This window comes from Sinohyriopsis cumingii, chromosome 14 (genome assembly GCF_028554795.1).
Source record: "Sinohyriopsis cumingii isolate HCF-2022 chromosome 14, ASM2855479v2, whole genome shotgun sequence".
NCBI classification, from domain to species: Eukaryota; Metazoa; Mollusca; class Bivalvia; order Unionida; family Unionidae; genus Sinohyriopsis; species Sinohyriopsis cumingii.
Window position 1 is genome coordinate 44,699,791 of NC_142974.1, and position 25,821 is coordinate 44,725,611.

A 25,821-nucleotide genomic window follows, 5' to 3' on the forward strand; every position below is an offset into this window, starting at 1 on the left:
ATAAGAATACCTGGGAACTTCATTATCTTCTGATTCACAGTTCGTACACAGCTTCTTTGATTCCTTTAATGTGTGCAAAGGATGAACTTTGTCATCGAAAACCTAACAATGTTGAGGCATATGTTATCAAAACAGACGATAGTCATCGCCCAGGAACATACTGGGTAACCTTCTCCTCTCTCTGCTGTTTCCTTTTATTTGCGGTTAGGGATCTATGACCATCTCAAAAGGTTGAAAAATGGTGTATGGAAATAGAACAGCAACTGGCAAGGACGCTCCAAAATGAAGACAGGAATATAGAGCTGCTACACCAACGGCAGTAACAGCAACAACAGAGAGAGAGAGAGAGAGAGAGAGAGAGAGAGAGAGAGAGAGAGAGAGAGAGAGAGAGAGAGAGTCACCCATAGTCCTTACTGATGGAGTACAAGATTTACTGCCTGCGTAGAATTAAATGTCTAAAAAGTTAAACAGACTCTTTGTCTTTGTATGTTTTGGGTATGTTTATGTCCAGAATTACAGCCAACTAAAACTTGAAACTATAAACCCACCTTTATGATTGTGGGTACAGAGAGAATATAAACATTCCCCTTCATGGTCCTGTGTCATAGCAGATTTGTGCAAGTTCGTCCCCTTTTTATTATATCCTAACACTCATGTGTGATGCTAGGTTTGCCTGTTTTCGCTAGATAGTAAGTGTAGGTTTTTTTAGTTTAGTGGCTACATGCCGCGCGTTAATAATATAGTGCGGGTTGTCAAATACCAATAAAAAACACGGGTGTTGGATGATAAGCTAATGTTGTGTGCTAGATTTTATTCAAAACGTTGGTGTTCTTACTCAAAAAATGTTTGCTGAATTGTTATCAAAAGTGGCTGTTGGATAGTAGATACCTATAACCTTGCCCTGTTAAAATCTCATAGACGCCTATAAACGTTTGTCCCATTTTATCCCGTTTTGAGACTATAAAATTTTGACTCCATTACTGCTATAAGCGTTCGACCATAAAATTTCTCATGTTGAAATAACGTTTGAGGTATTTAACTTAAGACCTCTTTGAGGCTATCAAATTTCAACTATAGTTTTGGACCCTTTTCAACATGGAAGTCCCATTGGAAGCTATGTCACTGTCATATACTACTGACAGTGTTCACACAGGTGTGCAAGTACCGCGGCTGCGTGTTTTTAAAGGTTCGATCATACCACATTGTTGTCTTCGACGATGTGTTTAAAATCTGGACCTTTTTTGAGAGTTTTTCTTAGTTGTGTTCGCACATTCTCTAACCTTTTATCCTTGACTTTCTAATTCTGGCAGTATCGTTTAAATTTCTCCAATATTGATTTACGAATATGTGTAGTAAAGCAAGATTCTTGTTCTAGTCGAACGTCAGATTTGAAATCTTTAAGTTGCACTGTATAAATGTGCACCGAAATGTGCTAGAAGTCGCTTTTTGAGTAGGTCGAATGTAAGACAAATAATTTCCAGGAGCTTCCGAACAACTTTCTCTCTTGGCTGATCATTTCATTAAAGGTCTTGCAGTTGAAGTAACTGGTCTTGACTATAATCTCTCAGGTCTTCAAACTTGTGTGAACGTGTGCTAACACTTCTTTCAGAGTGTTGGGTTACGCAGAATATCGTCGTCCCTCTTTTCTTCTGGCGTCTCGTTGGAATAGTTTGGTTTCTCCATCTCGATTAATATTTGGATGCGACTAGAATACACACTCTAGCATGTCTACTGACCACCGCGGGACCTAAGATAATACACGCAATCGGTTTCAATTTGTGAAGATGAAACAATCAGGGTAGATCGCATTTCTCTCCAGAGTTTTTCTGACTGTTTTTTTTTATCGGGTGTGTAGATAGGTAGAGGGAAGGTATATAATTATCATTGTTGACGAATTTGATATGATTTGAGCTCAGGTCACTGGTTTCCCACTTGCCAATTCTGGTCATTGGCTTTCTGATTGGTTATCTGTTAAAGAACTCTACTTTGTTGACAAGTTGTAATGTTCTAGAAATTAACATTTGACACGTATCTTGGTTCCTAAGCTGTGTCTTGGTATTAAATATTAGATATTAAGTAATATAATTAATTATTCCTATATTATATGTCTGTAGTGGAGACAGTAATTTAGTTGTGTTCAGTCGGTACTTATATAATTTATTTCAATTTAACTTGGAATTACAAGGTTCTCATAGTTTCCAGGACTAAAAAATATTTCTAATAACTGAATTTATTTAAAGACATTTTGGATTATATTGTTGTGTTACATAAAGACTGTTAGCATATCAACACTGCTCAAGGCTACTGACACATCAGTACATTCAAAATTGCACTTCATTCGGAATAGAACTGGAAGTTATTTAGAATACATACTGTATTATTTTTAACTTAATCTAGAACTTTTGGGACTATTTTGGATTTCTTTCATAATACTATAAAATATTTTATTAATTTATCACTTTGTACTATAAGGAAATGAATTATTTGTTAAATTGTATAACACTTGCTGGCTTTCACTTTTTTCAATTTAAGACCATAAAAGCGTAATAGTCTTTTGAAAGTAAACTTGAAGAATCGATTTAGCACAACTTTGAGGAAATGGTCCAGTTTGCAAAAAACACATGAATATTCAGAAGGTTCTATCAGTGTTAAGCATTTTTCTCTTCATTTCTTAATTTGAAAATAAATCAACACCAAAGAGGCTTCTAACACTCTAGAAGTTATTATAAGATGGAACTGACTGGATAATTAAATGCAGTGGAACATGCGATAGGTGAGTGTTGATTTTCCTGCGTCTGTAAGAGATAGGTGTACGAGTACGGTTGTGTTCTTGCATATGTAAGTGATTTGCGTGTGCTTCATTTACGATTTGGGGTGGGGTGGGAGATAAGCATGGCTTCCATAAGATCATTCAATACTTTTGCATGCACCTCGTATCAGTAGTCATGCATGAAGACCTGGTGCGTTTCATAAAAGATGTTTTTGTGTTGGTTACAGTAGGCTTGCGTGTATGCATATTAAGATCTAGTTTGATGAATCTTGTTTGAAATACACTTAAAATGAGTGTTGTGCACTAGACGTCCGTTGTTATGAGAAATATCTTCTGACAGATATTGCCACACACTTTTTATGGTTTGCGAGATAGACTAATTGGGGTAATGTGAGAAATGTCTTCTTACAGATATTGCCACACACGTTTTATGGTTTGCGAGATAGGCTAATTGGGGTAATGTGAGAAATATTTTCTTACAGATGTTGCCACACACTTATTATGGTTTTCGAGATAGGCTAAGTGGGGTAATGTGAGAAATGTCTTCTTACTGATATTGCCACACACGTTTTATGGTTTGCGAAGTAGGCTTTTTGGGGTAATGTGAGAAATGTCTTCTTACAGATATTGCCACACACTTTTTATGGTTTGCGAGATAGACTAATTGGGGTAATGTGAGAAATGTCTTCTTACTGATATTGCCACACACTTTTTATGATTTGCGAAATAGGGTAAGTGGGGTAATGTGAGAAATGTCTAATTGAAAGGTGGACTTAATTACTAATGACATAGTTCCTTTGTTGAATTATTGCCCTCTGCAACAAGTCTAAGTGGTTAAGTGGGGCGCTTTAGCGTCAATGGGACTTTAACGTTAAAATATGGGGTTTGTACTTTGGCTTCAATGGGAATTTAACATGGGAATGTCACCTGGGGGTCAATGGGAATTGAACATTGGTGACGTCATTGGGTTTATAGGGTCAAAACTTTTTATAGGGTGAAATGTCTTTGTAGAGACAAAGGGTTGATAGGGACGAACATATACAGACAGGAACAAAGAAATACACATCGAAACACACAGAAAATAGGACAGAAATATTCTAAAGAAAGACTCACAGATAGAATAGAGACTCGAAAACAAAAGGCTGTTGTATCGGTTCAAAACATTTATTCAAGTATATACATGGGCTCTCTGGCCTGTGCTCTGGTCTAAACACTATCCATTTAATACATACACATTTGGACAGTTAACAATACTATTTACGAGTTATTTAGTTCTTGGCTCTAGTAAACTACTGTTTAAAATTAAAAGTTCACTCCTTCTAAAATCACTTCATATGCAACGTATTTACATTTAATGTTCGTTTATAAGAAAAGGCTAAAACAAAACAAGTAACAACCAATCAAATTGGACAAAGTTCATGTTTCTCTCTATATCCGTCTCACACGTTGTTAAAAATCTGGTCAGCTACCATTTGTGTCCCAGCGTAGATATTTCCCATCACGTACTCCCTTTCATTCGTAAATCTGCTGTTATGTCCATCGTGCTAGGTTACACTTATCGGTAAGAAGATCCAGTGCAGTCATCGTCTTCTTCCCATGGAGGTACAACGTATACTATATGAATGGTCACTTTTCCATCGGTGATGTAAAAATATTCTCTCATCATCTGCATGCCTTCTATGGCCCTCAAATGTTTGGAAGAAGTTGGTTCTGCAGGAGTGCTAAACCCAAGACATACAGGCGAGTTCAAATTGTCGTGATACATAGATAAGCTCAAACGACCTGGATCTTTGACTTGGCAATGACATTTGAGTTCCTCTAACAGTGAATCAAGTAGGTCCGTAATGAAACCTGCTACATGTACTTCCTTGGCTGGAACGACAGATGTGAAGTCTTTAAGTTTCACCTTGTAGTTGTTGTCCTCCTACATTTTTTCGAGGTCGCTGTCTGAGTCATTTAGATGCTAAATTACTCCTTTAGGTATACTGAATCCTTTCCCTTCTTGGACGCACTTTGCTGTGACGGCATGGTGTTGAAAGAGGTCAATGATATTTGTTCCTTCTCTGTGAGTGACTGAACTTTCTCGACGCTTGTCCTCGCAATGAAGTGTCGTTCTTCGACGTCGTCCCTATTTATAGTGGGTGATATCAGCATGTCCATAAGGTAAATGTTTGTGGTCTGGAAGTTGCACTGGTTGTACGTAGTTTGTCATGGTATTAGTAAATAAACAACTAAGATGTGACACTGCATTGGCAATGTGATCGCAAGGCATATAATCGCACCTGAGTTTCTCATTCGACTTGAGCATTGCGCTCGAAACCTGCTGTCTGAAAGTATTCATTATTTTTGATTGACTTTGGTAGTGACAATGAACTATCGGTCTTGCATATTGTCCCTTTTTATATGATGAACAATATCGACGTAACCGTACGGCAAAGTGATGTGGTTGGGAAGCCTCACTCGCTTCTAGTACACGATTTGATACAGTTTTTCCAAGGGTCGACTGACGATTTGGTGAGTGGGTGAACGTTCAATCTTGTTTGGTTCGTGGGTGGTCACTTCGAAGTTTCCATCCTCTCCAGACTGCAATGCTTCTTTCAATACGCCAAAGTTCACCACTTGATTTGTGCGATAATGGAGAGTCAATCCTTTCAATTTACACTCGGTGTGCACTTCTTCTTGTGGGTCCCGGTATTCGTAGCTGTAAAATTTAGGACCGCCACAAGCGAAACTTAGAATCTTGTCGTCGGAGTGTTCGTTTGTTCAGGCTCCTAAACGTTCTCATTCGATGGCAGGGTGACGTTGACTGGGCGATTGATGTAGATGCAACTGTCCGTGTAAAAGTACAGGACACAATCACCTAACAGTTCTAAAGCTTCGTACAATTTTAAGCGAGCATGGGCTGTCACTAAGCCGCAATGATGACATTTCCAAATTCTTCGCCTTGTGCAAAGTCCATATCTTCTTCGTAAATGATTAAGATCAAATCCTCACAAACGGCGTCCACGTGTTTCATGTATTTGATTTTGTCGTGAATGACCTGGAAGTACCGGGAAGGTTCTGTTCAATACTCTGTCTTGTCTTGGTTGCTCGTTTCGGCGCAAGTACGGCACAGGGGAAATATCAGTTTGCCTTGGCAATGGTGAAGTAACACGGTATGGTACAAGTCAATGGGAGGCAAGACTTTGCACTTGATCAAGCCTTCGTATTGTCGAATGTGGTCCAGGTCGATGTGTTCCGTCAGCAAATGCGGGTGCCCTAGAGGAAAGTGACAACATTTGCACACGTAAGGATAGAGCGAGCACACGTCCAAGTATTTGATTTCTTCTTCTTTATCTTCGTCAGCGTGGTACGGCAAACAGATGGCATTTGTCCTTCCTCCGTACAAACTATCCTTTTGGTTCAGGGGGTTCCACCAACTTGTAACTTTCTTCGATGCGTTGAAACTCGGGATCGGTTTTCAAACGGTGATCGTACTCGTGTTCCCACATTTTCACCACTTGGTATCCTTGCTGTTCTAACTGCATCGTTGACAAGTGGCCTGGTACAATCTTCCATGGTTCGTTGTAGAAACTGATTTTTAGTGTTACGTTCAGGGTAGCAGAGGTGGACATCCGTGAAATAAGCAACCGTTAAACTCGTACACGATCTTGGCGTTTTCTAGGTCCCAGCCATAGTAAATTCATAATTGGCAAATATGTACACACACTATTTAGTTTTCCTATTGGCTTCAAGTTGTATGACGGCTTGACATTGGTATTACTGTCTTTGTGACCTCATGTTGTTGATTTCTAGATGTCATATGGACAAAGGAAAAAATGCAGAATTCCGTGACAACAATATGCATATCTTGCGTCTAATGGAGATGCTCAATATCGTCACCAGGCCAAGATCATTCAGTGAGGTTGGAAAAGAGATCAAGGTCTGCATATATATATATATATATATATATATATATATATATATATATATATATATATATATATATATATATATATATATATATATAATGTTTAAAATTATATTAGTGCATTTTTAATTCACCCGATTACCCAATGTTCAACCACCAATAATGCATCCTATAGAGTAGGTATATAGTGTCAGTGCTGGTCATTCTTTATGTTCGTCTTTATGTCCTGTCAGTCCGTATGTTTTCTTGAGAGATTGTGGTTTATATTACAAATTTGTACCCTATACATTTAAGAGTTTATATTTGTCACCTTTATCATTCATTTTATATGCACTGAACCCAGTTTTAATGTTGGTACTTTGAACTATTATCTTCTAGCACTTACTATTTATGTTTTTTTGATAGGTGTTTCTTCTTAAGTTTTCGTTTGCATTTCTTTACACTTACATTTGTAGACTTAACTTTCAAATGGGCTTCATATCGCCATGAGAGTGGTGATATGTAGTTAAATCCAAACATATCCATGTGTACCATATACTGTTTCATTTAGTACATAATACATTTCATTTTGAAAGAAAAGAAATATGGTTTTTAATTTGGTGAAACCAGTTTGGCATAAGGCTTAAGAAGAAGATGCAAGTCAAGTTTTGTTGCACCTTTTTAAGGAAGTATATGATTGACTTTTGATCACATTTAACTCAGAAGTTTGCATTATGAATTTTTCTATTGGAAAATAACTTTGGATGGACCCGATGCATGGAGTGTAAACACTATAATAAGAAGTCTAAGATTAAGTTGATCATATCAAGTTCAATTTCATAAGTTTAGTCAAATTTAACTTAATGCATATGACCTATGTTTAAATGAAACACTTACCTTTCTCAAACCCACTTTGCCTCGTGTTTACCTTGGTGGAAGAGTATTGCATGATTTATGGACTCTGTCTTGTTTCCTCTTCTAATAAATTTGCTTTACTTTTAATTTCCTTGACATTAAAAAATTCAAATTATTAAGATTTCAGTTCTAGGTTTGAAGAACTTCATAATCAAAGAGGTGGAATGTTTTAAGAAATCTTGGAATCAATTCCATGTAGTATATTGTACAACGTAGAACATTTTCCTTGTTTAACCCTTTTTAGGCATTTGATACACATGTAACAAAGTTACACAGTGCAGTGCACTATAAGTAGAACACTTGTTACCTATATGATTCTATACACATAGATCTGCCTGTTGACTGTTATTATAGCAGTTTAGCATATGTTACATTCAGCATCAATTTTAACCATTTTACATTTTTGGTACGCATCTATCACGTATGGAAAGATTTAAGAGTAAATTCCGATTGTTGTAGCAGTATAATTATTTGTCATGGAAGAATTTGTTATGTGCATTAAAATCTTGAGAGAACTCATTCACCATCAAGCCACTGAAGCCATGTGACCAACCACAGCTGCCATTCCTCATACGCGAAAGTTCTTTGTCTATGTCTACACCACTTAATCATTTGAATTTGATAATTTATAATAACTAATTAGAGAGTGGAGAATACGAACCAGTTACTTTAAATAGCAGATTACAATTAGCATTTAAACAGCAGCCATGTGATCTGATATAATGGTCATTCACATAGATGAATGTAGTATCTAATAGGGGTTTTTCCCGAAATTGCACTGCGAAAACCAGCTCAAACTGGTTGATGGTTATAGAAGGCATCAAAGGTCTTTCCATAAGAATGGTGTAGAGGCATCAGAATGCACTTGCATGTGAATTGCATCGGGGCATGAAATGGTGTTTCCATGAGAATCGAGTAAAGGCGTCCAAAGGCGCTTGCTTGAGGTAAAGGGTTAAATCTGAATTATAATTTCTGGATGAATTTCCATGCACAGTGTAAGACAGAAAATGTTTTGTGTTATATTGATGCTTTTAATAAAAAGTATGGAAAATATTTTTGGGTTCTTACCAAAAGTAAATTATAAACTCTGAAACACACTTAATTCGTTTCTTCTATGTAAAATTATAAAGTAATGCTTGGAAATTGTTCCATTGATAATGTCTTTGTACACCATGAAATAAATGTAGCTGAAATGGTGCAATAAAAACTAAATTTAGGAAGTGGATGAGAATATCATTGGTGGTTTGAATATTAACATTTTATTCTTTAGTAGATCACATTGACAATAGGTGGCTCTTTTGATATCTTCATTAAACACCACTATCTTTACACAAAGCAGCAAATGAATTGATTTTATCTAACCATATATTTATTATTTACAGCTGCAACATAAAATACATGTGCAAAACAATATAATAACTGCAGTGGTATGTAAACAAAGTAGATTAGTGTGTTGGACTTGCCAAGTTCGATAAATTATTATGTGATTTTATAGGTAGTCTGTTACTCATTTTTAATTTTGATTTCTGATATTTTCCATCATTCAGCAGAGTTAAAGCCCCTGATTGTTGGACTTGTCAACATTCATTTTCATGCAATAATTTATTTATTTATAATCAAATTTTAATCATACTCAGTTGACAGTTTAATATTGGTGAAATCCAGGCCGTGTTTGCCATTGTGGCTGAGTTACACCTTTAACATTCAACATTTTCATTTGTGTTATGGCTTCTTATTTTCAGACTATTTCTGCACAACAACTCACTTAATTTCTTTTGAATATCAACAAATTTTCACCCAGTTATCATATTGGGGACAACATTGCTGTCATCTGTTGATCATCTGTCATCTGTCCATAATATGTCTCTTAGCACAAATGTTTTATCACAACTCCTTCTACTACTAGGAGGACTACAATATAACTTTACACACATACATACATGCAAGGTCTAGTTGGTTGTAAATGAAAATGGTGCTCCTCAGACAACAAATTTGCCTGCCATGAAAGACAAGTTGAAAATCTAATCTGAATAGAATTTTATATGTGATTTTCACTAAAAGATTTCGTATGATCTCTAGCTGGTCCTAAAGGAAAATAGTGCTGACATGCCATCTAATATGACTACCATGATGATCATCAGGAAACTATTGTTATACCAACTTATTCTGAATGGATAGTCATATCAAATGGGCTTGGCACAAAATGACGTTATAATAGTATGATTGGTCCTAAATGAAAGTTGTGCCATACTGATATCCAGTATGGCCACCACACTGTGTAGTTGTGTCTGTCTTGAAAATGTATAGCTACTCCTCATGAACAGATTGTCATATAAAAATGGTGTTTACTCAATAAAAGACCTTTTATGATGTCTGGTTGATCCTAAATTAAAACAGCAGCTCTGAGACATTCAAGTGTGTATCAGATATGGCTATCAGTGCCCAACTTGTCACTATTGCTTCTGAATGGCTGGTCATCACATTGAAATAGATTTCAATCGAAAGACTTCTTATCATGTCTTGTTTGTTGTAAATGAAAATAATACTGATCTGACAGCCAACATTGCCAACACCATAACCATCTTTAAAATGTTATTGTTATTATTTCTGAATGGATGGTCCTATTTGACATATTTTTTACTAACGACTTATATGTGTAGCTGGTCCAAATAAAAATGATGCTGATATAACTTCCAACATGGCTGGTGTCCATCTTGAAAATATTGTTATTGTTACTCCTGAACAGATGGTAATACAGCATTTCTTTCAAGAAAAGCATTATTAAAATAAATTTTTATCTTGAATTAAGTGCTTAGCAAATTCAGAACATATTTCCAAGACTTATTACCATTGGTTGACTTAAAATAGACTTAGACTTTAGCGTTGTCACTAGTCTTGGTACCTGATTTAAATTAGATTCAAAGAGTATCTTTATTTTAGCAAAAAATTGAATTAATGTGATGATGGTCAGATTTAATTGGAATAGGCATCCCATTGACTTGTGAACACTAGTATTCACACATTTCAGACTCATTTCCTTATGCTAGACATAGGGATCACTTTTGGCTGACACCATTGTTGTAATTATTGTAGCCATGAACGTAACTTTGTACATTTAGCTCAGTTCTCTGTAACCTTTTTCAGTATAGTCATGACACTTAAAAAATATGTGTATTCATTTTGGAGAGTACTACTCGTTATGGGTAAAATATATATCTAAGCATATTTTTTACTTGCTAGGAACTACATTAACATTTTTCTTCGTTTAATTCATTTCTCTTTATGTACAATCATTAAACTGGTTTATTTACCTTGTGCAGTACTACTCACACTAAGCTCATTGGAAGCTGATCTGCATACATGAATAGTGGCCCCGAGTGGTTGAGTCGTTTAAAGCGCTTTCTGTTACAGATCACTGCCGTCTCACCTCTGTCTGCATGGGTTTGAGTCTTGGATTTGGCCAATGTTGGTATGTGAAAAATCTTGCCACTAGCTTCTCGTGCGTCGGTGGTTCTTTTTTTGAGTTTTCCGTGGTTCTTCCTCCACCATTAATACTGGCCGCCATGTATAGCCTATCGTGTACTGAAAAATGGCGTTAAAGCCCACAACAACAACAACAGCAACAGCATACATGAATACATTATGCTTGACAAGTACATATAGCCTACTTTAAAGTAAATTCTGTCAATCAAACAGATGCTATCACACATCTGCCATTATTTGACTTCATTTGTATAGTATGAAGCAGTTTCTGAGCAAGGTTTTCACTAAAATCTGTTTGTACCTAAACATTGGGGAAAATGTAAAATAATTAAAAAGTACTTCAGATTAAATAGTTTTATAAGCTTGCTTTGAAAATATAAATGTATATAAAAAAGACATTTTCAAACTGGTATAAAAATTGAATAATTTCATAGACCTAGGTCAAGCAGCCAAATTTATAAAAATTCTTAATACTGCTTATTCCCAACCCCATCAGAAAATCTATCTAGTACATAATCAAAATGTACAAAATAAACATTTCAGTCAGTCTGAATTCATCTGTCTTGAGCACATTTTCTTTGCATGACTGGGCTTAGCTGGACAGTTAAAATCAGGTGAAAATATGGACAGAGCATTAAAACAAAAAATCTATTTTATTAGATTTACATTTAGCTCAGTTCTCTGTAACCTTTTTCAGTATAGTCATGACACTTAAAAAATATGTGTATTCATTTTGGAGAGTACTACTCGTTATGGGTAAAATATATGTCTAAGCATATTTTTTACTTGCTAGGAACTACATTAACATTTTTCTTCGTTTAATTCATTTCTCTTTATGTACAATCATTAAACTGGTTTATTTACCTTGTGCAGTACTACTCACACTAAGCTCATTGGAAGCTGATCTGCATACATGAATAGTATCCCCGAGTGGTTGAGTCGTTTAAAGCGCTTTCTGTTACAGATCACTGCCGTCTCACCTCTGTCTGCATGGGTTTGAGTCTTGGATTTGGCCAATGTTGGTATGTGAAAAATCTTGCCACTAGCTTCTCGTGCGTCGGTGGTTCTTTTTTTGAGTTTTCCGTGGTTCTTCCTCCACCATTAATACTGGCCGCCATGTATAGCCTATCGTGTACTGAAAAATGGCGTTAAAGCCCACAACAACAACAACAGCAACAGCATACATGAATACATTATGCTTGACAAGTACATATAGCCTACTTTAAAGTAAATTCTGTCAATCAAACAGATGCTATCACACATCTGCCATTATTTGACTTCATTTGTATAGTATGAAGCAGTTTCTGAGCAAGGTTTTCACTAAAATCTGTTTGTACCTAAACATTGGGGAAAATGTAAAATAATTAAAAAGTACTTCAGATTAAATAGTTTTATAAGCTTGCTTTGAAAATATAAATGTATATAAAAAAGACATTTTCAAACTGGTATAAAAATTGAATAATTTCATAGACCTAGGTCAAGCAGCCAAATTTATAAAAATTCTTAATACTGCTTATTCCCAACCCCATCAGAAAATCTATCTAGTACATAATCAAAATGTACAAAATAAACATTTCAGTCAGTCTGAATTCATCTGTCTTGAGCACATTTTCTTTGCATGACTGGGCTTAGCTGGACAGTTAAAATCAGGTGAAAATATGGACAGAGCATTAAAACAAAAAATCTATTTTATTAGGACATAAATATATGATTGAGAGTGTTGTAATTAGAGGTGAAATGATTCATCGATACATTGATGCATCGATACTTTTGCAGTATCGATACACATATTGATATAAGAGGTCAAGAATCGATACAAACAATACTTACAACTTGCACATTATTTTAATCTTCAGCAGTCATGAATAATTATAAGTCATTTGTTTTATTTATTCTTTAAATTGAGAATACATCTGAGCTGTTGCAGGCACAAGCACTCATATTTATTAGTAAAAATGACAAAGACTATTGAGAGTAACTCACTCGACTTGTACCAATTAACACAAAGAGATTTGGTTCATGATGTGCCTGCCCCCCTCATTTTATGCTAATTAACTTATCCCAACAGCATGCTCATTATACAGGGGATATTTCAAATGTGTTCACATGTATAATGAAGTACTTTTCTTCATTTTATGTGAAGTTTCTATGTTGATTTGTATCTGATTTACTTTGATCAAATTTGAAAGCTACACCACCAGTGCGTCACACTTGACTTCGTTATTCAACTAAATTTGATTGGCACATTGGGCCCTGGAACAAACACTATGTCATAATTAAAACCTTTCATTGAGGAAGTTTTACAAATGCTTGTTTAAAATCCAGGCTACCTAGAAAACCCCAAATGGCTGATTCCCAGTTTGGTTCATCTTTAGATGACAATTTCATTTGGCAAATACTGGCTGATGATAGTGATGGTGACAATAATTTTTAAAGTTATGAAATATATCAGATTATTGGAGCTCAAAAAGCCTTCATCTTGAAAATTTTGTTGTTGCTAGTCTTTCTGAAAAGAAACTCGTATTGACATGGGGTTTTCACTAGAAAACTGTTGATGATGTCAGGTTGGCACTATATGAAAATGATGGTGGCGTGATGTCCATCATGGCCACTGCAGTAGCCATTTTGAAAATCTTGTGATTGGTACTTCTGAATGAAAAGTAATATTGTCATGGGTTTTTACCAGAAAACAGCTTATGATGTCTAGTTTGTCCTAAATGAAAATATTGTTAATATACACAGTGGCCCTTACGCAAATCTTGTTAATGCTAATCTTCTGAATTAAAGGTAACAATGCCACCAGGCTTTCACTAGAAGACTTATGGTTGGTCATTAATGAAAATGGTTTCTATCTGATGTCCAATATGACTAGAACATCGACCATCTTGAAAATATTACCACTACTTATCAGCATGTGTTGTTTACTAAACACTCATTCTGATGTTGGTCATAATTGTGCCTTTCAGACTTTGAGTATACCTGCCAAAGTGTTTATGTTCAAAATCACTATATCTCCCAGATGAATGGTCATATCAGCATGGGGTTTTCACTGTAAGGCTTCTTGTAATGTCTAAATCATTGTAATTGAATAAAGTGCCCATATGATGTTTAATATGATTATCTAATTGGCCATCTTGAAAATCTAATTGTTATTGCTACATTGCCAAATGAAGACTTCTTATGATGTCTACTTGGTACTAAATACCAATATCATAATGAATAAGGCTAAACTATCACAATAGATTCAATATTAAGACTTACATAGGGATACAGGTTCATAAAAGAAGGCTAGCCAAATTAATTGCTTAGCTTACCACCCAGGTTGAGCTGATTATCAGGTGCCAAATATGCAAGGTAAGGGTTTGTATCTCATGGACACAATTATTGTTGTTATGTACATGCATTTATCTTAATTTATGCAAAAAAAACATTTATTTCAGGGTATGGAACTTAAGGTGCTCTTAATGTGTTTCAGGAAGAGGATTACTACCTTGCTCCATGTATGCTTCGGCAGGCCATGCCAAAAGAAGTAATCTCCCCTGAATCAGATCCAGAGATGGAGAGCACAGCAGTTCTTTGCTTTGTTTGTACAGACAATTTTTTACCACCACCTGTATTCCATAGACTTATTGGTGCCTGTTTGACTCACTGGCCCATTGCTAAGCAAAAGTCAGAGAATATAATCTATTGTGGCTGATGTGTGTTTGACCTCGACCATAATCACAGATTGACCCTGTACTTCAGAGACCATGTCATCTTTGCACGAGTGACAAAGATGCGAGTCACAGATATGAGTTGGTCATCAAAGCTTTGCAGTGAAGCCCGAAAGGTCATCAATGATAATCTGTCAAAGATAATTGGAAACCTGGACCAGAGCCTGCAGTTTGAGATAAATTTACAGTACCCTCGTTCAGATGCAGACAGTCTTGAGGGCCTGATTACAGTGTCGCTGCTTCAAGAGAATGAAAAAAAAAAACAGTTTGCCATTCCCATGACAAGAGTCACTTGTGTCAAGAGAACTATTAAAATTTTGGTTTCAGGATGAGGTGAGTACAAATACATTAGTCACCCTATGATAAGCCCAAAGAAAGGTCTCCTAGAATCTATCAGATATGTTGTCCTTTGCATCGGGTATAATCACAATAAAGCAATATTGATTGCAAGGTCATGTTGAGCTTTCAGCATCAGAAAATCTGGATCATCACTTCAGAAGTGAATCCAGATAAGGGTGGGTGTGGATGTTGTTAGATTGTTTGACCCCCCTCCCCAGGTTAAAATAATACACTTTTAGGTGAAATACAAGAATGTTAGCCATTTAAAGTACAGTGAACCATCTCTTGTAAACAAGAATCCTCCGATAAAATCCTGCATTTTCCCTTCTTTTTTTGGTTGTCCCAGATACAGCATCATCCACATAAATAGGTTACAGCAACATATACTATATAACATGGACACAATAGATTTAATTTAGCTAAATATTCCAAATCACTCAAGAGTCTTAGAAACATGTGGTGTTCATGACAATCCCCAATGCTGTTGTTTATCATACATTTCACCATTCTTCCAGTCTCATACATGCCAAGCATTACGTTTCTTTCATCATATTACATTTTCTGCTAGACTGTGTATGGATTATGCTTTTTTGCTACATAAAAAAAATACACAAAATGATGCAGTAAAAAGTTGTTTTTGTTCTTTTATTATCATTTCTTTAATTCCACTCATAAATTTGAGAATATTCTTAAAAAGATGACTACTGTGCAAGATTAGCGTAAGAGTAGTTTCCTTATCAAATCAATACCACTTTACAAAGGAAGAATATGAGAGTAATGTAATACAGTACTCTGAGCACCTAATCATGATCATTGCAGAGTTCCAGTTTATGATTATTCAGCGAAAGTTGCAGATCTAGACTAGCTGAAGTGAGTGCTGAATATAAGTAATTTTTCGGTATATTTTGTGTTTGTATTCTGGATCTAATCCATATGGATTTTGCCCTTTGTGACTAGAATTTTGACCAGCTGCCAAATCAGGTTAGTATTAAAAATTTATCTTTTTCGTATGTGCTGTAATTCTAGCATGTAATATATGGATTATACTTTTTATGCCCAAATTATGCGTTTTTGCCACTTATAGCAATAATAATGCTTATACCTCTCGAGGGGGGTGTTGGCATGTATGCAGTCTAACTAAAGTTTGAAAGGAAGGAAACGATTTATTAAAAAAGCTATCTGGCATAAATCATTCTTTGAAATAATCAACATGTTAGCTTTAACTGATGTTAAGATATTTGGTTTAAAATTAAGAGGTGCCACACCTTAATTCAGTCAACAAAGTCACTTGTAATTCAGTCTTTTTCTACTGACTGCTCCAAAAGTAGTGATGTGATACATTTAACAAATTCCTTTAGTGACTGATCTAATAAAACATTCATATGTGACTTTTAAAGAGAACAACAAATTTTTCTTTACCATCCATTTTAGAAGGGTTTCAACATCATATCTGTTAAACATTCAGCGCTTTATATCTTAAAAAAAATAACAAAATTTTTCATTAAATTTTTTTCAGACTTTTGAAAAAGAATCACTAATACGTTTTAAAAATTTGAATCACTGAATATAAAATTAGAAGAATGCCTATATGTACATATATGACATCTGATTATGATCATGCCTCAGTTCATGTTCATTGCATGATGGCAACTGTTCAGTCTGTTATGACTCTATTGTCCTAAACAAAGTAACAGGGAAAAGCAAAAGCCAACACATTTTTTAAAATTCAACAAATAATTTATTTCCCTAGAATGCAAAGTGAAAATTTATAAAGAACTTACAGTATTATGAATTAAATCTCAAAGAGTCTTAAAACTTCTATCACAAGTCCTAATGTATGAAATTCCAATTGATTTCCAGTGATGTTCCAAATAAGTACAAATATTGAATGTGTTGATGTGCCCTGAACATGCTAATGTGCCAATAACCTGGAATGTGGCAGTGTGCTAACAGTCTTTTGATGCATCACAATAATATAATCAGAATTGTCCTTGTCTGAATTCACAATTATTCCAGATTAATGTTTCAGTCCAAGAAAATTATTGAGCACTTTGTAATTGCAGTGAATAATTTAAATAATTAAATTCATCCCAATTAAAAACTAAAATCAACTGTAAGACTGATTTTGCTTCACATGTTATATATATATATATAAACGGAATAAACTGACAACAAACAGGGCAAAACTAGTATCTAATTAGCCTGAGTCATTTTGACTCTTAATGAGTCTTTTTTTAAGGGCAAATACAAAAAAAGGACAAGAAAAACAAATAAAACAGACAGACCATTGTGTTTGCAAAACTTTACATCACTATTTCTACAGGAATGAAACATTTAAATTTATTATGTTGCAGCTTGTTTACTTTAACTTGATGCAGATGCTGGAAAATATTTTTTATTGACCTAGAAATCGAGGAGCCATAATATTCACTATCAGTTTATTACAGTTATCTTAATTCCAGACACACGTGATGCCTTGCTGGATCCAGTGCACTTATAAGGATTGTTATTCACCATATTATTTGTATTCCATATATATATATATATATATATATATATATATATATATATATATATATATATATATATATATATATATATATATATATATATATGTCATTACATTGTAATGTTTTTGTTTATTTGTTAGTATAATAAGAACTGCCAATTCTTGTTTTCATCTGGTATCAAATAATAATAATAATAATAATAATAATAATAATAATAATAACAATAATAATGATAATAATAATAATAATGATTATAATAATAACAATAACATTTACAGTAACAAGATATACAAATATAACATGTTTGATAATTAAAGGCAAAAGAAAATGTTCAGAATAATTGAATTTTATAATGAAATAAGATGATTTCTTTTTTTATTGACAAAATATAATTCATTATTTTATGATTGAAATTACATGAAAAAATATATAATGCATGAAATAAATCAAATGAATTTACCTTAATTGATGAATGATGATGGAGTTTATTATTATTATTATTAAAAGGTTTGATATTTACCAGACTAAAAATGTAAATCCGGTAATAATATTAAATATTTAACAAAATAGAATTACTGGAAGTTCAAAGATGATCTACATGTTTCATTGAAGGTTTTCAGGATGTAAGTAAAAATGTACACTTCACACAGTGTGTATGATATATAATAACCAAGCTCTGTTCTAGTTAGCCTAATTATATTGTGTTTATTTCTAGTGAACCGTCTGCTGTTTAAATTATTTTGTTAACATTTTCTTCCTACAAACCTAAAACCTTGTTAACAGATTAGCATTAACAGAATTTGATACACCCTAGAGGGAACAGTAAGAACAAAATCATTGATTGCAAAAAATTCGTTTGTATCTTTGCAGTGCACTTGGCAAATTTAAAGTGATCACAATTGTAATGTCATAAATGCAGATTTCTCGTTTCATTGACAATTTCAAATACATTTATCAATGTTAGGGCTATAGAAATGGAAACCCATATATTAAAGCTCGTTGTTTTAGTTATCTCTGGTACAAATTCTTTGTTATTAACTCTAGCAGAAATTATCCTAAGAATTCTAGATCCAAAATGTAATCATTTTGTAATTTTTAATAATCAATTCTCTCTTATTCTTAACCCAAATTCCACCTTGTATTAATTTCAAAAGCAAATACAAGTAATGACATATTTAAACATGACTGTATTTTCTGCCATAGCCAGGTGAAAAAATTTACTCCTCAAATAAGTGGTGCAAGTCAGACCGAAATCTTATTGAAATCATTCTCCATCTCTTTACTGCCTGGACTATTTCCATTCCAGGTGGAATCCAAATGGTTTCCTTTTCAGTAATGAGTGTTTTCTGCCTCCCTTATGTGCAGGATATTGATTATAAAAGGGATCATAAACTGAAATGTTAGCATTGAAGACACTTAAACTTTTGTGCACAAGATGTCACTGTACAGAACACATGTACTTCTTGATTGAAGTACACATTAACTGTTGCAACAGTAAAGGTGTGTGCATCTTTGCCTTTCTCAAGATAAATATCCCAAATACAAGGGTATCAATGATAACTGCCTTAGTCACCAGTTTCACACAGTATAATTATAACCTGACAGACAGAACCTATGTAGAAGATATCAGTTGAAAGCACCAATAGAAGCCACAGATATTGAAAATGAAAAACTCCATGCTGATATTCAGTCCATGGTCTGATCTCCAAGTTCCCTCACTTCAACACTGATACCCTTCTTAATTAACAATTCCTATAAAGGCTCTATATACGAAAGCTCTTGGTAGGATTTAAGATCAAGAGAAGATGAGGTTACAGCTTGAAACAAAGTCCTGGAGAAGAAAAGTCAGACATTTATGATATCGTAAAACATGCTGACAAAAATGTAAAAGAGATATAATACAAGACGGATATAGGTCTGTTCAAGTACCAATATAATCTTCTTGTTTTTCATCTGACGTGTGTGTGCTATAAAAAATTATTATTCTGAGATTGAAAATATGTGTTTGAATTCAATACATCATAACCCTTTCCATTCCCAAATTGTCATTTAAGTCATATAAGCACAAGTAGCAGACACAAAGTCCAACTCCGAAACATGACTAATTTCTTTATCTTTATAACAATTCCACTCACACCCTCCAACCCAGAATTCCATCCCATTTAGAAAGTCTTGTAATTTATAACACAGGATTTTGGTGATGGTCTACATACAGTACTTGTGTTTATGAATTTGGAATTTAGAGGTGGTAAACTATAATTTATTCTTATAATATATTTTTGACCTGAAACATTCTTTTCAAGACATTTTAACCTGTGTGTATTTTTTCTGTTGATTTTAAACAGAAACAACGTTATGATTGTTTGTCAAAGAGACGGACGTAAAGGTTGCCTGATATATATCATGGATATGATACACTGTTGTAGAGATATTTTGTGGTATCATCTTAATGCCATTTCAGTAAAGTACACAAAAAGGACTTGCTATGTTACATCTATTTTAATGTTGAAAATTGACTATGATCTCAATGAATCAGCCCCATCTGTTTACAGATACACATGGCTGACAGTTTAAATAATGCATTAGACTTCCTGGGTGCTGACAGTAAATTAATGTGTTATAAATTTTAATAAGTAAGCTTAATTATCCTTAGGTGCACTGATAATGACTGACACTTAACATGTTTACATGGATAACAGCCATGGAAAACCAATCCTATAAAGAAGATGCGAGTGTATACACAATACCAGTAGCTAAAGTGTTAATGAAGTAATTAATACCACATGCTACACTGCTGGCAAATCTTTTTATCAGCATGTCTGCATATTTTATTCAGTTAAAGACTTATCAAGACATTTTGTATGCATTCAACATGTTCAAGTTATGTAAAACAATTTAATTGTGTGCATTTAGTCCAACGTTAGCAGGGTATTGCTTGTTGTAAACTCAGTCCATGTTGTATGATGGCACATTCAGTCTATATCAGCTAAACCTTAGGTTCTAGTTCCAGATGGTATGTACATATCCAAATGACAGCACATGTACTTGGATCAGTTTGATAATCATTCAAATATACTATATAATCACACACTGTCTGAATTAGTCTTGGTCATGCATTGTGTAAGCACAATTAACATCTTAATTGGAACTTGGCCTCATAGAGCAAGTTTTTTGCATTTTGTGGTATTCACAAAGTACAGATTATATTCCCAAAAGTGGAATTTGTTTCAAACCAGGGAGTACAGTACCTAATTTAATCCATTCTTTTATAGAATTCTCTGTTGGATTCTTGTTCAGAAAAATGATTATATTGTCTACTCTCCACAGGTGAGATGGACTTAGAAACTGAGATTCCATGTCTTGCTTATATATCTATCCAGGATGCAGGGATGAGTTTTTGAATGTGTCTTATGTTATGTGTTTAGGCTCGAATAAACAATAACAAAAGAATAAGAGAAAACAACAAACTTTGAAAAATTTAACAAATAATTTACTTCCCTGGAAAAGCACTAAAAATAAAAAAATAAGAACTTACAGTTTTAAGAATCAAATCCAAAAGTAATCCAAGAATAATCCACAAATTAAAATTTTAGAAGTCCTAATAATGAAATGTTCTAATGAATCCAAGGTGGAAGGCGATGACGTATGTTGCATCCTGTACAGTGCTGTCATTTAGCTAAAGAAACACAAGAAATAACAATCCAGTGTTGGCAATCTGAATAAATTTTTTTAGAAATACCTTTGTTCAAGAATTTGTATGAGCACTAAAATATTTTCAGAGAAACGAATTAATCTTTTAAAATCCAAATAATCTGAAGAAAATTTAAAATGTAATTCTCAAAACTGGTCATGAACACACACACTTTCCAGTGTAAAGGAAAATCCCAAACTGACAAAATATCTCAGTAAACAAAGATTATACAGTAACTTATGAAATGCAGAACAGATTCCCAGATGAGGGTAAACTTTCTAGAATCCTCCAGAAGCGTTCATGCCTAATAGCATGTAGTCCCAGTATGATCCTGACAAACACCAATCATTTTATTCTAACAATAAGATAATAAAAAGTTGTTTACTTCTCTAAGAAATTTTCTGAATTAAGGTCAGGAATAAGGTCAACATATGATACAATGTTCAGTGTAAATGATCAAAATCTAAGGTCAAATTAATTTCTGGAAAATATCAAATTCCTAGTAAACAAAACTACATTATTCTGACATGTAATGAAATTAAAAGTAAAAAGATTTTAAAACTTACAAACAATTAAGTTAAATATAAATTAAATCAAATATATGTAACAATGTGCATATTGAAAAAGTGATTTATAGAATGAGCTGCATTGGTTTAAGGATGGTTTGTAGATAATCTATATTTTCTTGCCCACAGAACTTGCAGGTAAGGAATGTATACAAGTTTTCTTGACCACAAAATAAATTGATATTGGGGTCAAAAGATCAATGGTTATGGTCAGCGGTATACCTGTTATGCATTCCAGTTTAACTGGAATCATTCTGAGTTTTTATCCAGCATACCAAAAATTCCTAATTTGAAACCACTTATTTTGATTTTTGAGATCTTTATTCATTATTCACCTTGAGAAAAGTAAAAAAAATATAAAAATTATTGCCCTGTAAAGCAGTGTTTTGCTTTGTAGGTACAGACTTATTTCCAGTAATATTTTGCCACAAGCACATTGTACTTACTTGATAACCTTCTTTACATTTGCAGGAAGTCAAATGCCTTCAATTTATCTTGTGCATAGGCTGCTGCACAAGAACTTCCATTTGTGTTTGCTTAATTTATGCTCAGATGGTCATGTCACAGTTTTCCATCATAGTATCCTTACAGCTCTTTAGCATAAATTTCCCAATTCTTCCTACACCACATTGGATGTATTGTATTTTGGGTAGAGGTAACATTTTAGATTTCAGGTCCATTTTCACTTGTCCTCTTTAACTTTTGAGCAGCTTAAGGTCACACATATTTGGTATATTTGTCTATTGTCTTTAGAAAATTTGTTGCATTCCACTTCAGAGGTCATATCAGAGTTGGCTTTTTGTCTCTGCTTTATCTCTTAAAATCTGTTTGAGCTTCAGGATGAGCCATAGCTTTCAGATGTTATTGTTTTATGACATCACATGTGTCACAGTCAAGGTTTAATATTAATAGTCAAAGTCACTGATCAGTTTCTTCTCCCTTTTGCATTTTAACTGTAATGTCCTTTGAGACAGAATGATTTGTTACATTTTCCACATCCATCAAATTACAGCCGTGCCACAAAGGTAACAGCCAGATCGCATTATTATTTATTTGTATGACCTGACTGCAGAAGACAGAGGGACATCCAGTTAACTGAATTTGATTGCCTTTGATTCCCATCTCATACCCATGTTGATATTTTTTAAGATTAATAAAAAAATTTGAGAAGTTAAATTTTGTTAGAGAATCTGTTAAGATTTATCTAACTTTGTTGAACATGAAGAATAGTTGAATTTGTTTGACATTAAGTGCTAGTGCTCTGTAAGTTTATACAAATGCACTAAAACATACTACGTGCAGATGGAAAACACACTGTATGTTAAATAGGAAAGTTGTAACGTCTTTAAATGGAAATTCCTTTATTTTATTTTATCAAAAGAGTTTTTAAAAAAATATGTTACTGAGTATTTTTGCCAATTTCACCATTTCAAACTATATAATTTTGTAAAATATAGAAATTTATAGGAATGTTAGAAATATATATAGACATGTATAGAAATCTTGCTTTTTTAAATACTTACATCTACTATAAACCCTAAATATAAAATATTAGTCGAAAACAAAAGATATTGTGAATGAATTTTACATATAGTACCTCTTCTTTTGTGCATGGGAAGTAACATGATGCAAATCCTTACCATACAATTGTTTATCAGTGTTTATGCTTTGAATTTTTAAAAAAATATTAAATTGCTCATTTGTTTGGTGATGTTTTCCAGCTTCCAATACTTAAAAAGTCTGCCCCTTTCCTACAGGTCAAACAAAACTGTAAGCAACAGCAACAAGGAATGGAGGAAAGACATCCAGCTGATTTTGAAGAGGACCAAGAAGATGAACCTATTACCCAGGAACACATGAACCATGATCGTCTGTGTAATGCACTGACAACTGTTTGTGCAGATGCTCTGAGGGAAATCCTCCTGACCCAAGTTCCTGCACCGCACACAAGCATCTACCAGGCAATCCTAGCCAACCAGACCAACTTAAGCAGACTGAACAAAGATCAGTCTCAACTGGTATTCCCAGATCCACAAGGTCGCTACGCAGGGACAGTGGACAACTTTGATATTTCCTTACTGTATACTATAATAAGAAATATCAGTGCACTTCCTGCTCCATCAAATGGCTGGGGAAACCCTCCAACAGATCAGCCAAGAGACACAACACTTGGAGCAAGTGTGGAGAGGATCCGCTTATACAGGAATATAATCAGTGGTCATTCAGTGGATGGAAAGATAAGCCAGAAAGAGTCTGAGGAATACTGGAAAATGATTGATGAGGTTCTTCTTGACATCGAAAATTTAACTGGTAATCAAAACTTCCATGAAGAATTAGAAAAGCGTAAGAACCAGGTCATCATGCCTCATGAAGCCCATGAATTACAAAAGACATTCCAGGAGTACAAAAAACAAATGGATGGTAAATAAATAACTATTTTACTTATTCAGCATTTGTAATTTTTAAGCACATAAGTGCTCCACTTTTCTGCTCCTGACAACTATTGATCATTAGCCAATAAAAAAGCAATAAAAATATTTTAAAATGTCACACTATCCTGTTTCTATTTTTATTTTAAAAACAACTGGACCCCCAAATCCATTGCCTTAATATTCAGCATTGCATGTAATGAACATGACTCCATTCCTTTCTTATTTCATAAATAATCATTTTCTTTGTGGTTTTGAAGGATATAACAAAGTTTTTAAAGAGTGCCTTCTTTAGATTTGTAGAAAAAGTGAATTCTGCTGGAATATGTTTTCAGAAATGATTTATAGCAGCTGACTTGTATGCTACAGTGCCAGGGAGAATATATAACAGTATCAATCAAACAGAGATTTTATAAAATTAGTTTGTATCAAGCATAAGTGTGAAGTTAACGTTGTTTTCATGCTGAGTGTGCCAGTCGTGTTGAGTGTGCCAGTCACAAAAAGTGAGTTTCAAGTGAGAATCTCATCTCACCCATCCAGGCTTGGCTGCCACAGTGTCTTTCTCTGGCCCTTGGCATTGCACCGCCTTTTCCTTGGCAATGATTAGTCTTTCATGTGATGTGTCAATGGACACGAATTAGTCAATCAATCAATCATAATTAAAGATAAAAATTAACAGTTGCTTTTGCACTTGACAGTTTAGAATTATATTTATGTATCAATTGTATCTAGCATGCAAAAATAATTCTTTTGTTGGTACCCATCCACTCTTTGAAAATTTCCACTGAAAAATGTTTAATTTTGTACTATAATCATACATCCTTTTTTTGCAGCTGCAGCAGATGATATTCATTCAATATTGATGACAGCACTCTCAGAGGCCGTAAAACCTGATAAAGGAGTTTATTCTTCTAGCACAAGAGGTGTAGATGCACGTGGTTTTAATAGTGGACTTATTAGGCAACATGTGTGCAAGTGATACTCACACTTAGGTACATACACCTATATATAATTACTGGTTTTTATTTTCTTTCTTATTTACTTCTAAAGTAAGTTGATGTAAAATATGATGATATGGAAAATAATCATCTGTCATGTAAGTGCATGTTATTATAGATATTCATTCCCACATTTCAAATATATGAAGTGAAACAATAAAAACAGAAAATAATAGGTTAAAGAAAGATTGTTTTGTATTTATTGTAATAATGTTGTCCAAACATTATTTTGTAAAGATTGTAGGTTCTTCTTGCTTGATTCATCAAACTTTTAACTAAAGTAAATTCTGAGCAGAAGTGCTTGTGGAATGGCCTGTTGTTAATTGTACAGTGTTTAACATTCATGCAATTATCAGCACAAGTCTATTATCACTACTCCTCCTAGATTAGATTGAGGATGACAGTACACTACATATACGTAGTCATGGATATATTGTTTTCGTTAATAAATTGCTCATGATGAACAAAGATGAATATATGATACAAATATAAGGTTAGTTTCTTTCATTTTATTATTA

General features: G+C 34.0%; 1 protein-coding gene across 1 annotated transcript; it reads left to right on the plus strand.

Moving 5' to 3' along the window:
* Positions 1-10,272: 10,272 nt before the first annotated feature.
* On the plus strand, positions 10,273-25,284 carry LOC149783678 (uncharacterized). Its single transcript, XM_089932888.1, has 5 exons — positions 10,273-10,323; positions 14,533-14,726; positions 20,892-20,946; positions 23,598-24,297; positions 25,139-25,284. The coding sequence occupies exons 1-5, from the start codon at positions 10,273-10,275 to the stop codon at positions 25,282-25,284; spliced, it is 1,146 nt and encodes a 381-aa protein (XP_089789014.1).
* The last annotated feature ends 537 nt before the right edge of the window (positions 25,285-25,821 follow it).